This window comes from Phallusia mammillata, chromosome 3 (genome assembly GCF_965637545.1).
Source record: "Phallusia mammillata chromosome 3, kaPhaMamm4.hap1.1, whole genome shotgun sequence".
NCBI lineage: Eukaryota > Metazoa > Chordata > Ascidiacea > Phlebobranchia > Ascidiidae > Phallusia > Phallusia mammillata.
In genome coordinates, this window is record NC_137254.1 from 18,378,051 (window position 1) to 18,391,987 (window position 13,937).

The 13,937-nt window shown below is 34.2% G+C and overlaps 2 protein-coding genes across 2 annotated transcripts; both read left to right on the forward strand.

Moving 5' to 3' along the window:
- The first annotated feature begins 207 nt into the window (after positions 1–207).
- Positions 208–2,705, forward strand: LOC145219225 (uncharacterized). The gene has a single exon (XM_080086616.1). The coding sequence runs from the start codon at positions 357–359 to the stop codon at positions 2,703–2,705; it is 2,349 nt and encodes a 782-aa protein (XP_079942742.1). The 5' UTR covers positions 208–356.
- On the forward strand, positions 2,678–5,547 carry LOC145219226 (uncharacterized). Its single transcript, XM_080086617.1, has 7 exons — positions 2,678–3,219; positions 3,277–3,373; positions 3,464–3,622; positions 3,682–3,876; positions 3,968–4,088; positions 4,979–5,055; positions 5,118–5,547. The coding sequence occupies exons 1-7, from the start codon at positions 2,741–2,743 to the stop codon at positions 5,367–5,369; spliced, it is 1,380 nt and encodes a 459-aa protein (XP_079942743.1). The 5' UTR covers positions 2,678–2,740; the 3' UTR covers positions 5,370–5,547.
- The last annotated feature ends 8,390 nt before the right edge of the window (positions 5,548–13,937 follow it).

Below are 13,937 nucleotides of genomic sequence, written 5' to 3' on the forward strand. Positions count from 1 at the left end.
AAAAGGTGGAATATGGGTTTTCCCCCCGTTGTACCAGTTTCGTGGTCAACAATGTTTCTTACCGAGCGTAGTCCGTTTAAATTACATTTTGTGCAAAAACCACCTGGTTTATTTTTTGGTTACTGTTTTTTATTCAGTAGTTTTTTCAAGGTGTTGGAAAAACTGCCACCACCCCAGTGGTCAATTACTGCGCATGCGCGTTTATTTAGTCCACGTTGTTGCGAAAAACACGCGTTTGAGTTTGTCGCTTGTGTTTATCTGTGCTAATCGTGTAATGCTGTAAAGTTGAGCTGTAAGCAGTTTTATCATAAGTTTCTTGAAGGCAAAACAGTTTGCATAGTGTTTAAATTGTCTTTATGGAAACGTTTAAATGCCCAGTGCAGCTATGCAGTGTTACTGCTGAAGATTTCAAAAGTTTTCTGAACCATTTACGATACTTTCACAACGACAATGAATTAAAAAATGTGAACTGCACTTTGTCTGACTGCTCCAAAACGTGCAGCTCGTACAACTCTCTAAGGATGCATATTTACAGATACCATAAAAGTGTAACAGAGGTAAGAAGAAATAACAGGATTATTGAAATAAATGATCAACCCACTGAAAACGATTTTCTAGAGCCGATACAAGGTACTTTAAACTCAACACAATTTGAAATGAAGTTTGGCCTAATGTATTTAAAGCTCCGTGAAAAGTATGTTTTGCCTGTGTCTGTGTCCAAACAAATTATGAATGACATTGTCGGCCTTTTTTCTGACTGTCGAATACCTAATGGAGAAGCATGTTCAAATGAAACAGTTTCAGATCATAACTTATTGCTTCCTAAAACTCTGTGGAATCAACTACAAAGTGAATTTACATTCAAACGTTTTTGTATTTCGCTTGGTTATGTTCAGCCTCAGCAAATACAACTGAATCCCACAACTCAGTTTCATTATGTACCTGTAACAAAAACACTAGAGAACTACTTGTCACATTGTGATGTTGCTGACAGCATTGGAAGAAACATACAAAATAACAATCTTATTTGTAACTATATTGATGGCAGTGTATTTTTGACAAACAAATTTTTCCAAGGCAAACAGGAGGTTCTTCGCCTGCACTTATATGTTGATGATTTGGAGGTATGTAATCCACTTGGCACCTCGCGTGGCATACACAAACTGACTTGCTTCTATTTTACAGTGGGCAATATTGAACAAAAATACTTATCTACCCTAAGCAACATACATCTTCTTGCTGTTGTTTCTTCTTCTATTGTTAAAAAATTTGGATATGATGTTGTTCTTAAACCGTTTTGCACTGAAATGAAAACATTGGAAGAGAGTGGTCTTGAAGTAAGTGTTAAAGATGGAAGAAACTTACACCTTGTCTGTGGAGTTGCTACTATATCTGGTGACAATCTTGGTATACATGACATTGCTGGTTTTCGCAGATGTTTTTCGAGTGGCCGCATATGTAGATATTGCATGTGCTCTTATGCAGACTTATCTATTAAGATCCATGAAAATATGTTTACATTAAGAAGTCCACAATCACATAAGGAACATGTAAACAGTGTACTTAAAGATGCATCACTGATTCCGGTGTATGGTGTTAGATGTGCACCGGCACTTTCATCACTTTCCTCTTTTGAACCATTGCTGGGCTTACCTCCAGACATAATGCATGATGTTTTGGAGGGGGTTATGCCACTAACGATAAACCTGGTGATCAGTGAGTTTCATGCTTGTAACTTTATGTCAAAATCCTTGCTTATCGATAAAGTAATGTCATTCGCATTTGGAAAAAATGACAGACGAAACAAACCTGTTTCATGGATTAATGGAAATTCAATGTCATTAAATGCACATGAATCTTGGTGCTTATTCACTCTTTTGCCATTCATTATTAATGAAGATATTCCTGTGAGTTGCAAAGTATGGGAACTATACATACTTTTGTGTAAAATCTGTGAAATTATTTTTGCTCCAAGAATAATGCCAGTTTGGATAGACATTTTGGATGTGTTGATTCATGATTTTTATAAACTGTTGTGTGAAATAAGCCCATCAAAGGTTAAACCGAAAGTTCACTACATGCTTCACTATCCAAGGTTAATTTTGCAATATGGACCATTGCGACACATGTGGTCGATGAGATTTGAATCATTTCATCAAAGAATAAAAAAAGTAGTCCGACAATCTTGCAATTTTAAAAATTTAACACTGACCATTGCACAGCGTATTCAAGGTCTAAAGTGCTGGGAGCATCACAATATTTGTTGTTTACAAGATGAAAATATGATGTATGGAAAAACACTTAATTGTCATAAGTTGGACATTACTATGTTACCTACTGCATTAGTTACTGTTGCTTCTTCCATTTTTGGAGATGTAACAGATGTGTTTTCTTATGGTGGCATGGATTTGTATTTTGATTGCTGCCACTACAAAATTAGTGACATTTTTGTGATTGATGTTGTTGATGAGGATCCTGTTTTTTTTAAAGTGAAAATTATTTGGTCATTCAAACAGGCTTGGTTTTTAGTAGGCAACATTTATGACCTTGTAAAATTTAACAAACAGCTTCATGCATATTGTGTTCAGTTATTATGCAATTTTTGGCATGTGATAAAAGTTGGCAGTGAGCTTGCTGGTCCCTTTGATGCTTATACTTTTAAGAAAAACAGTTACATCAAATTAAAGTACCTGCCTTGTTTGTAGGTTTACCATATTGTGTTTTTCAGATATTCAGCAAAATGTCACATACATTTCATGTGACACATAACCAAACAAAGCAACTTGTCACTGTAAAATGTCTAAATGGCCTTTATGAGGAGATTGCCAATGTGTTTGGTATAAGTGATTTTAAACTTCAGTCTTATGTCGAACAGTTTAGTGACTGGGTTGATTTCGACACGCTTCAAGAAGCTCCTACCACAGGCAAACTTAAAGTAATAATTAAAGATGTGGAACAGTTTGAACATATGGAACAGGAGAATAGCTTCTCTTCAACCATATCAGAATCAGACACAGTTGAGTTAAACGAGGAGTTGCCTTCTACCTCATCAAGTGAAGACACCAGAAGTTGGCCGATGATATATAAAGTTCCGAAGCTCCCGCCACACATTTTTTCAGAAATCAGAAGTGTTGAGGAGGGAGTCACAGCACACATTGGGGGAAAACTTAGGAGAAGGATTGTGGCCATAATTTTTGCAGACATGATCAAGTACACTTTGTAAGTATAAGTTTAATGCTGTATTTTTTGTTGAGTTTAAACAAATATCATTGACAGATATCCAATGCCTAATCAATATAGAGAAGTTTGTCAATCCCTAATTGCTGAATACCCGATACTGAGGGATCGATTCTCAAACACTGGCTGTTACTTTGTATGTAAAATTTAATGTTTTTACTTTCTGAAATATTTTTTTCTGGAAAAGGATTTGTGCAAAGCTGTTTTACATTTACTGTATTTGCAGACAACATGGCTAAAAATGTTGAGAACTAAGTATAAAGATTGGCGCAGACAGCTAACCAATAACAGTTATCGAGAGGTTATGAAGCAAAAGTACGGCCATGTGAAGAGCAGCAAATGTGTCAGTGGAAATGAGGACTGTAGCAAAAAAAGAAAAACTAATGTAAATATTTGATTTGTAAGAGTAGTGTGGATAGCTGAAATATGACCTCTAAATTGCAGGAAAATATGACACAGCCTGACGATTTTGGCACAAAGATGCTTATAGATCAGCTTCAAAAAGAGATGAGCAAGCGAGAACCTTGCGAGGATACAATTAGGGACAGACTAAAAAGAACTTATGAGTTTCGTCGTAATTTCGGAGGTTCAGCTAAAGATCTACTTGAGGTTTACCACCCTTTAAAATCATCAAAATGGGTGCGCATATTTAGTTCTTGGTACAAACTTTAATCAGTGATATTGGCTTTGTATAAACAACAGTGGTGATTTAAAATACTTTTTATTCTAGATTTTAGAGGAGATGGAACAGGTATCAGGGATTAACATGAAAAAGTTGCATGCAGATGAGTTTAAAAAAATTAAAGCAAAAATTAAGTGGGAAGGAACACAAGTCAATGATGCTATTTTAGGTTAGTTTAAAAATGCATGTAGTATGTGTCACATGTTAGCAAAAGAACATAGGTTTAGTCAGACTTGGACAACTAGATAATTCTAGTTGTCTAGTTGGGCAAATTAGAGCAAAATGGCGGTAATTCTAATTCTAATCTAATTTAGAATTATCGAGTAAGCTCTAATTCTAATTCTAATCTAATTCACAGTTTTCCCAAAATCGCTACTTTGTCCAACGGCACTTTTAGTCATGTGATCTGAGCATGCATTTTGTAACCAAAGCGCACAAAACCATGCAATTAACAAGACCAAACTACATCACTGAAACACGTTTTTTAGTGAAATTTGGCACTCAGCTCTGTTTAAACACGTTTCAAATGCACCGAATCGTATTGTCTAAAATGTACAAATCTACAAGTTCAAATGTGAAACGAACTAAAGTTGGTTGGCTTAAATCTAATTCTAGTTTGAATTCTAGTTTAATTTCTAGATTTTGAGAAAATTCTAATTCTAATCTAGTTTGCAAAAAAGGAGATGCTCTAATTTTAATTCTAATCTAATTTGAAAAACCGAAAAAAAATCTAGTTGTCCAAGTCTGGGTTTAGTGCAGTGGTCTTCAACCTTTTCCACAGGCGACCCCAATTTAAAAGAAAATTAAATTAGCTGGACAACTTGTGTTTTATATAGATTATTGCATCACTATGATTAGATTGTGACACAAGGTACCAAGCTGTACTTTAGCAAAGGTTGCGAACTAGAAAAAGTCCATTATTTTTTGGTGATAATTTAACGCCAGTAAATTAAATTTATAGCGACCCCACTTGGGGTCGCGACCCACAGGTTAAAGACCACTGGTTTAGTGGGTATTATGTCAGAAAATAAATATTTAGCATCATTTTTTTATGTATAGAAATGAAGAATTCATGGATCTTGTTTTTACCAGCAGTTTTCAAAGAGAAAATGAGCAGTTTTTTTGTTTTTGATGAGGTAAGGTATTGTAAATTGACATGGTCACTTAAATCTGCAACCTGAAAAAAATATGTTTTTAGAATGTCCATTGGCCATATCCACTTGTTACTGTATCAGCTTCATCAACTCTTGTCCACATTGATGGAACAGAAATAATTGTTGAGGGTGACCTTATTACAGCATTTGCAACTTTGATTGCAGCATATTGGGTATTTGATGTTGTCATACCTCCTCAATGCTGTAAAACCATGGCATTTGTGTGTGGCTATATTCTAAATTTAACTGGAGTAAAAATACCTTTACCTGTACTGCGCATTATTAACTCATTGTAATGCTGCAAAGACTTTGATTTTGTCTGCCATCAAAATGTGTGTATTTTTCTTTGCTGAAAAAGTTTTGTAACTTAATAACTGGGTTTACAGTGCTACATTTGAATTGTTGAAGTATCCACGGTGCATTATTTTAACTGGCTTATTAAGGTAATACAATATGTGTTCGTTAATAATTTGAAGTGTTGTTTTAGGGTGAGAACATTGTATTGACAATGGTGGAATTAGGGTTTTCCTCCCAAAAGATATGGCATGTTAGGGTGGAAAGGTGTAGATACACCCAGATTACGAGGCCGTTTTTATTACATAAGGGTGGAATTTTCGCAATTCCACCTAGGAAAATCCAGTATAAAATTGGGTGAAAATGTATAAAAACACCCGTTAGGAAAGATCAGTTTGTTTCTACCCTTGGGATATTAAGAAAACTTTCCACCTTATGGTGGAAATTTTGAACCACCTGTATGGGTGGTCGTTTACACCTTTACGATTTACAGTGTAGGTACGTAACGACGATACCAGACGAAGTCCTGGTTTTGAAGTTTCCTTGGAAAGCTGTATGTCACTGCGGGGCAAGCTGAAATGTTCAAATTCTGTATTTCACATCAAATACATGTGGTTGCACGGTGGAAGTGCTTTCGTCTTTTCATTAGTAAATTATTAATGGTTTGGACATATCATTTTTTACCAAATTATTGACAACAACAAACCTCTGGTTTTTGTATTTGTCAGGCCTTCAACCTTGACTTTCAAGTCATCAACCTCCATTTGCAACTTTGGCGAAGCCGAACCTAAAATCAAGTAAATCAACATTATTTAGGTGGATTGTAAAATATGCGTGGCAATAAAATGTATTCTTATACTTCCAGGGGGTCCAACGGGTCCAGGGGGACCTTGTTCTCCTTGTTTGCCTCGTAAACCTATCAGTTAAAAATAGATTGTTTAAGAAGTCAAACTTATGCGTTAATTGACAATCACTTACCTTCAAGATATGGCTCTTGACCCGGCAAAATCGCTACCGGAGCACACAACTGTAGTTTGTTGCATTGATCCTGAGAACGAACAACATCGACCAACAGAACAGCAAAAACAATGCGAAGAAATTCCATCATGAGTTGAATAGAAAGTCAAGCTAAAAGTACATTTGATGATAACATAAAACTTAGCAAATCTTCAAAAAGCAACAATTGTTACCTTGTAGGTTGACGTTTGTAGAAAGTATGTATCACCGTTTCATTTTCCATGCTTATATGTAGGCTCCACGTAATTTTTTTAGCACATGTTGCAGTAAGTGGAATAATCCTTTAGCCTTTACCTTCAAAGTAAACTTGATACGCGACTGCAGATGAAAACGTGTAATTACAACAAGAAGCTTTGCAAAGTTTGTGGTATATTAAATTTTGGGACATCATAAAGCAGAAAACGTTTAAAACGAGTCACGTTTGATGTCAAGCATTTGGCCTGGGGGTATTTTCAGTCTTAACTCAACAGAATCGACATGTACATCGGTCTTGCACAACTGAAAACACCAGTTTATTTTCTAAATCATTTATTTATTTTTCTATAATATAACTCGCTTCCCAGGGACGGTAATAATGCTGCATAAATAAAAATTTAAAAAAGGTTTTTACCAAAACTTCACTTCAACTGTCTTGTTGAAGACGGATTTTTAGGGTAAACTTTATTTGTTAAAAATCAATGATTTAACACAAGGGGTTAACCAACAAAACACAACGTTTGTAAAACAAATGCTGTAGCATACCGTAACTATATTTTTTTCAAAAGTGATATTGTATACTATTATAGTATACAATATCTAGTACTATATATATAGTACTAGGGCTCGAGAAGCACACAATGAAATTCGCTGACGCTAACCAGTTGAGCAGCTTGTAGAACGGCTTTATGTAATACGGATATGCCTGTAATTTAGAGAATATGAATGGTAATTCAATGACGGCAAGTGACGTTTTTTAAAGAAACCAAACAGTCTAGGCAAGAAATTTGGACATGCTGCTATGCTGAATAAAAATGAATCAAAAATTAGAAAATTTGCAAGAAAGGCGACAAAAACAAAATTGCAGCTTGTCTGGTCAAAATATTAAAACTGTAAACTAAATAAAAAGTCTTGTGAAAAAAAACAGCTTATACAATATTAAAATTACATACATCTGAAACAAACAGGCGTTTTGTGTCTGGCCTTCCGAGTTGTATGTTTATGAAACAAAACTACTTGGGGCTGAAATCATCGATTAAACTTAAATTGTACGTCAACGCATGCCGCATGCAACTCTCGTTTGACACGCATGGTGGCCTATGAGTGCCACCTAAAAAACATGACATTAAAATAGAAAATTAACTTCAAATAGCGAAGTAATTTGAAAACTCAAATGAAAATTCAAATAAAATTGATTTGTGAATTAAAAGTGATTTTAAAACGAAAAGTGATTTGAAAATAAAAAATGATTTTCAAACGAAAAGTGAAATGAAAACGAAAAGTGATTTGAAAACGAAAAGTGTTTTCAAATCACTTTTCGTTTTCATTTCAATTTTCGTTTTCAAATCACTTTTCGTTTTCATTTCACTTTTCGTTTGCAAATCACTTTTCGTTTTCAAATCACTTTTCGTTTTCATTTCAATTTTCGTTTTCATTTCACTTTTCGTTTTCAAATCACTTTTCGTTTTCATTTCAATTTTCGTTTTCAAATCACTTTTCGTTTTCATTTCACTTTTCGTTTGCAAATCACTTTTCGTTTTCAAATCACTTTTCGTTTTCATTTCAATTTTCGTTTTCATTTCAATTTTCGTTTTCAAATCACTTTTCGTTTTCATTTCACTTTTCGTTTGAAAATCATTTTTTATTTTCAAATCACTTTTCGTTTTCAAATCACTTTTCGTTTTCATTTCACTTTTCGTTTGCAAATCACTTTTCGTTTTCAAATCACTTTTCGTTTTCATTTCAATTTTCGTTTTCATTTCAATTTTCGTTTTCAAATCACTTTTCGTTTTCATTTCACTTTTCGTTTGAAAATCATTTTTTATTTTCAAATCACTTTTCGTTTTAAAATCACTTTTAATTCACAAATCAATTTTATTTGAATTTTCATTTGAGTTTTCAAATTACTTCGCTATTTTAAGTTAATTTTCTATTTTAATGTCATGTTTTTTAGGTGGCACTCATAGGCCACCATACATATGTATTTGAATATAAACTCACCTAAACAATTTAAAATAACCAGTAACTTTTTTGTTCACTGCATGTGTTTTTGATGCATCTTTTAGCCTTTGGGTTTTGTAATGAAAACAAAAACTAGTTGCATCGCGAATCTTAAGTAGTTTCATTGTTGGGGTTACCATCACGGATAGCACTACGGTGCGGTACGCAGAAAAGGTAATCAAAAACTACGGTACCCAAAGAAAGCAGATTTTTATGCACGGTACGCTCATCTACCAGAGCGTACAACCAAAAGCGTACCGTACCATCTTATTGGTACCCAAAATAAATGTCAGGCAAATGGTCCTTTTTAGTATCGTTTCCATTTGTAAAGTACATTGATTAACCGCAATTAAAGTTATTCAACGAAATAACAAATCTGCTCTAAGACCCTGATCTTGCCAATTGTATCATCAGAGAAGCGCACATGACAAAAATAAAGATTGAATCAACACTTGTGAATGATTCTTAAATTAGTTAAATAAAGTTGGTTCAACTTGTAACTTTATTTGTACCAAGGATTTGACATTAAAAACATATGCGATAGGTACCGTACCATACTGCCACCATTGCCTGTGATTTTAGCATCTACATGGTTTTAACAATTTTAAAATACCACTCCAATGTTAATGATAGTCGAAAGTCTAAAAGGCAAGATTACAGAATTATTTTTTGCAGAAACACTCTTTGCAAATAATGGTGTCGATTTCACGTTATTTTTAGTGGTTTCGTAACCAATGGACTGAAGTTATAAGAATCTTATCTTACAGATTATTGCAGCGAAGTGCTTGTCTATAATTGTGACCTGTCACATATTACAAGACATTTTGTGGCATATAAACCAAAAGCAACAATTATTTATATCTTTCCACTTTGGATACCAAATATTCACTATTTCCACACTCTCGACCTTACTTGTAATAATTGCTTTTTTTGTTCATGAGACTACAAAATGCATTGAATTCCTCGAGCCGGTATATCAATTGTTCAATCTTTGTGGGGTTTATTTGATGAAAAGGTTTGAAGTAAAAAAGTATGGCCACTTACGAGCTTTTTTGCACCTATAAAACAGAGTTTGCAAAAAAGTCAGGGTTTGCAAAAAATAGTTCTGAGAAATGTGTTGAACCCCAATGCCCTACTACACCAGGGTGTCTTATACTTTCTAGTTCCGTCGCAACGAACTGAAAAAAGCCTTTGTCCGCATGCAACGTATTTAGTAGAGTTTATTTCTCTTGGTGAAAGTTATCATTGCGACATAACTGCATTAAAGCAATCACCAAGCCGAAAATAGCTGCACAAGCGAAGTTCAATTTCAAGCGTGACGTTTGTTAAGTTTCGATGCGCTTGACCGATTTTTTTTTCATTCTTCGCGAATTGAAGAGCGTGTTGATATACAACTTTTTTGTACTACGTAAATAATAATGTTTTGGAGCAAATTTTTAGGAGATATGGAGGGTAGCTGACTTTTTAGGGCTCAGTAGACGACTAAATTTTACATTTTTTGGAATTTTAAGGGCAATTCATAATATTGTGCTGAGGATCAATCCTTTCCAATCTGACACGAATTCAGCGAGAATGGCTAGTTTGCCAGTTCGTTATGGGATCGTCTTGTCTTCTGATACCCTGGACAGTCCAGTGCATAAAGGTATGCGCGAGAGTTCCATGTTTTTGAAGTAAGTAGTATAAATGCTAAAATAACAAGGTATATCAGAGAACGCATAATATAAAGCGTTGTAAAGACATAAAACAACAGTAACAAAATCCATTCTAGCACACATTTTTACCCAAGACAACTTTTGCAAGCTTTTCAAAATACCTAATTTGTTTTTAATTTTATTCTGAAAGTCCTTTTCTTTTTTTCTGTTTTTTTGTATGATATTTCCTCATGCGAGAAAAAAAACATACGATAGTTAAAATATATTCTCTCATTCTGATATATATCTACACACTTTAATTCTTTCCATTTTAACTTTTTCAAAAGCATTTATAAATTCCTATATTTTTCGAAGAGAAATGTTTAGTTAAAAATGCTATGTACGATTTTTCAATTTCCGACAAAAGCCTGAGAAAGTAAATTTTGATGACGCATGATTTGTTTCCACCTTTCACGATCTAATTTTTTTCGGTAAGTGAGCTGCATCCATTGCACAAATTTGCACCATGTTCTTTTTAGCAAACAAGGGTTCAATTGCCACATATAAATGACATTAACACACATATGATGAAATAAATTAGTGAACGGAAATTAATTAGAAAAAAAGAAACATCACATTGTAAAGAATATGTCCCCATATGTAATATCTGTTGTTGGTAAAATTGTATTGAAATATACATCCCAGGGTTAATTGGAGTCAAACAACTTCTACTAGATCAGGGGTTCTTAACCAGGGGTACATGTACCCCTTGGGGGTACGAAGCACCAAAGTAGGGGGTACGACAGTCAATGCGAAATTATACATTATTTAGGCATATTTGTGAAGAATGCGTAACAAGCTACTTTGTTATGTGTAGTTGATTTTAATTACCTGATTGTTGGTGTTCTGTAAATTTTGTTGAACTTACAAGACTGTTTTAATGCATGCATTCAACATGTAAGTTATAAATACACTGAGATTAATTCCCATTATTGTTTGCTTCTGTCGGCCATTGTAGAGAGGGGGTACGAGAAAATATCATGAAAGCTCAAGGGGTACAAGCGCTAAAAAGGTTAAGAAACACTGTACTAGATGGTAGGTACCTGTGGTAATTTAGACTGTTCTCATTAGATTGGCATTTGTCTAAATCTGGACTTGTCTTAGATTTTAAATTGTGTCAAAGGCCACAACAATGTTTACATGCATTCTGCTGCCACATTCCACTGTAAGGTTTTTTCACATGTTGGAGGTTTTTGCAACTGTTAACAATTACAAAAGTATGTTGCCTCAACTGACAAACATCCAAACTCAATGTTAACTGTTTGTTTTCCACAACAAGTGAAATATTTCAGAATTACATGGATGTATTTGTTTTAATAACTGAATCTTTTTTAATGGTTTATATTCTTTTCACGGACCTTTGTTACACAAAACTCATATTTAACTACTTTTCTAGTTGATAGAAATCAGCCTTGGAATTGATTATGTACTAAATTTCACAACATAACAATCAACAGAACAGGATAATGAATAAAAAATCATTACAACAAATACAATGAGTACATGGGTGGAAATACCTACGCGCTTTATCTATATTCAACACACGTTCATATAACAATTCAAACAATTTGTGTGTTGTTGAATACTGTTTTTTGAAACAAAAAGAAATATAATGGGAGCATTTAACCTACATTGGTTTCACCCAGGTACTGTTCATTGAATGTGTTTTTTCTTCTTCTGAATTTCCAATCTCATCTTAAGACATGAGTCACAAATTGGTATTTGGTCACTTATTTTCTGTATGTATTGGTAATCCTTCTTCGTTGTGAAGTAGGTGGTAATTAAAATCCCAAGCACTTTCTCAGTGATCAATGCAACAGCTTTGATTTTTTAAAATTTTACTGTCTGATCACAGTTAATTTACAAGTTGCTCCGCTGTTTTTAATTTAGTGATTTATTGAATGTCGTTACGGAGCTTCAAGTACATGGAGATTTTCACAGACTTAAACTTTTCCTCAGTGTTTCATACCGGAACGGAACGAAACCAAATAACGTTATTCGTTAAGAGCAATTTTTTTTATTTCGTTATTTGGTTCTGGACCGATATTTTCATTCCGTTCCGCTCTGACCGAAATAAATTTATAACGGTATTTTTCGGTATTTCGGTTTTAAAAAAGGAACATTTATTTGTGGTCTTAACAACTATTCAGCGAAAAAAGAAAGAAAGTTGCAATATTGCCGGTAGTTGTTACGTGACATAACATTTGTCAATGATGGTAAAACGGATGTAAATTGTAGGACCTTCAATTTTTATTATAGCTTAAAGACGCGAAATTTTAAGCAATTGTTTCGTGTCAAATGTCCCGAACGAAATACCGGAATAAAAAATATCGTATTTCGTTCCGTTCTGGTATTTTGAATATTTTTATTGCGGTATTTCGTTCCTGTATTTGAGCCAAAAATTATTTATTTTGTTCCGGTATAACGCTCCGTTCCGTTCCTGTACGAAACACTGCTTTTCCTAAACCTGGATGTTTATGTACGTATTGTTGCCAAGTTTTTCTAACAAAATTTTTTTATTGGTGCCTTGAAAGGCAAAACATTTTTTCTATGCTTTTTTTAAATGTAATCATTAACCCCTTAACTGTGTTTGCTAGTGTGTATGTAACTTTCCTTTGCAACATAGCACTAATTCCGAAACATAATCTATTCAACATTACTAATACATCACACTTTGCTTTAAAGTTTTAAAAGTAACATATATTTACAAAATCATATGTACATGATGACAGATCAAATATGTAATGATTTACATGATGAAAAACAGATCAAATATATACAAACTTCCAAAGCTGCAACAAATATTTGAGGAATTTTTGCTATCGTTTAAGTTGATTTTTGTTTTTGTCTTCTTCATCCGCACGAGCATTGTGTCTCACAGCTAAACTCGAAAAGCGATTCATAGATTCTTGTAGAGAAGCCAACTTCACCACCATCCATTTTTTTGCCCTGGAAAGTTGATCTTCTAATGCTTTTGAGTAAAGCAAAGGATTAAGGGCGCTGTTGATTGGAAGCAACAGACAAACGCTCAATACATAAGCATCAGGTGGCATCTTGATTCCTCCAATGCTCAAATATCCCATGACACAAATTGGAATCCAGCAAAAGAAGTCGGTCAAAATCAACCTCAAGATTCGTTTCTGCATCTTGGAACTAACATCATTGCTTCTGGATCCTTTCATACGGTTGCTCTGCTTGAAGATCAGAATATATGCAATCACCATATGGATGAACATAACAAAATTGATTGTAATGCGAAAAGCTAAAAATTCCCAAGCAAATTCACTGGTTGTGGAAAACAAACGCGGCATACAGACCCTTGTTTCTCCATAATATCCAAACTCCCCTTTGATTGGGTTACGAGAAAACGTTTCCTTAATAGTTTTTTTCACATCGTTCCAACTTTTTGGTTTCATACCGTTAACCTTTTCTGCAAAAAGTGACATGTTTTTACTGGAAACAAAGTCATTTCCAAAAATGTTGTTTGGAAACCAAACATCAGTTGAAAAATCCTTGGGGCTAAAGGGGAGCATTAAAATAAAGAAAAAAAACTTGTAAGTGGAAATGGTGTGTGACTGTTGACGTGAGGTGGTCGGTGCTCAATTAAACAGAACAATTGAAAGGAGTAGTATTCTTTCCTCTCGTCTGTGACGTAACAAAACCGAT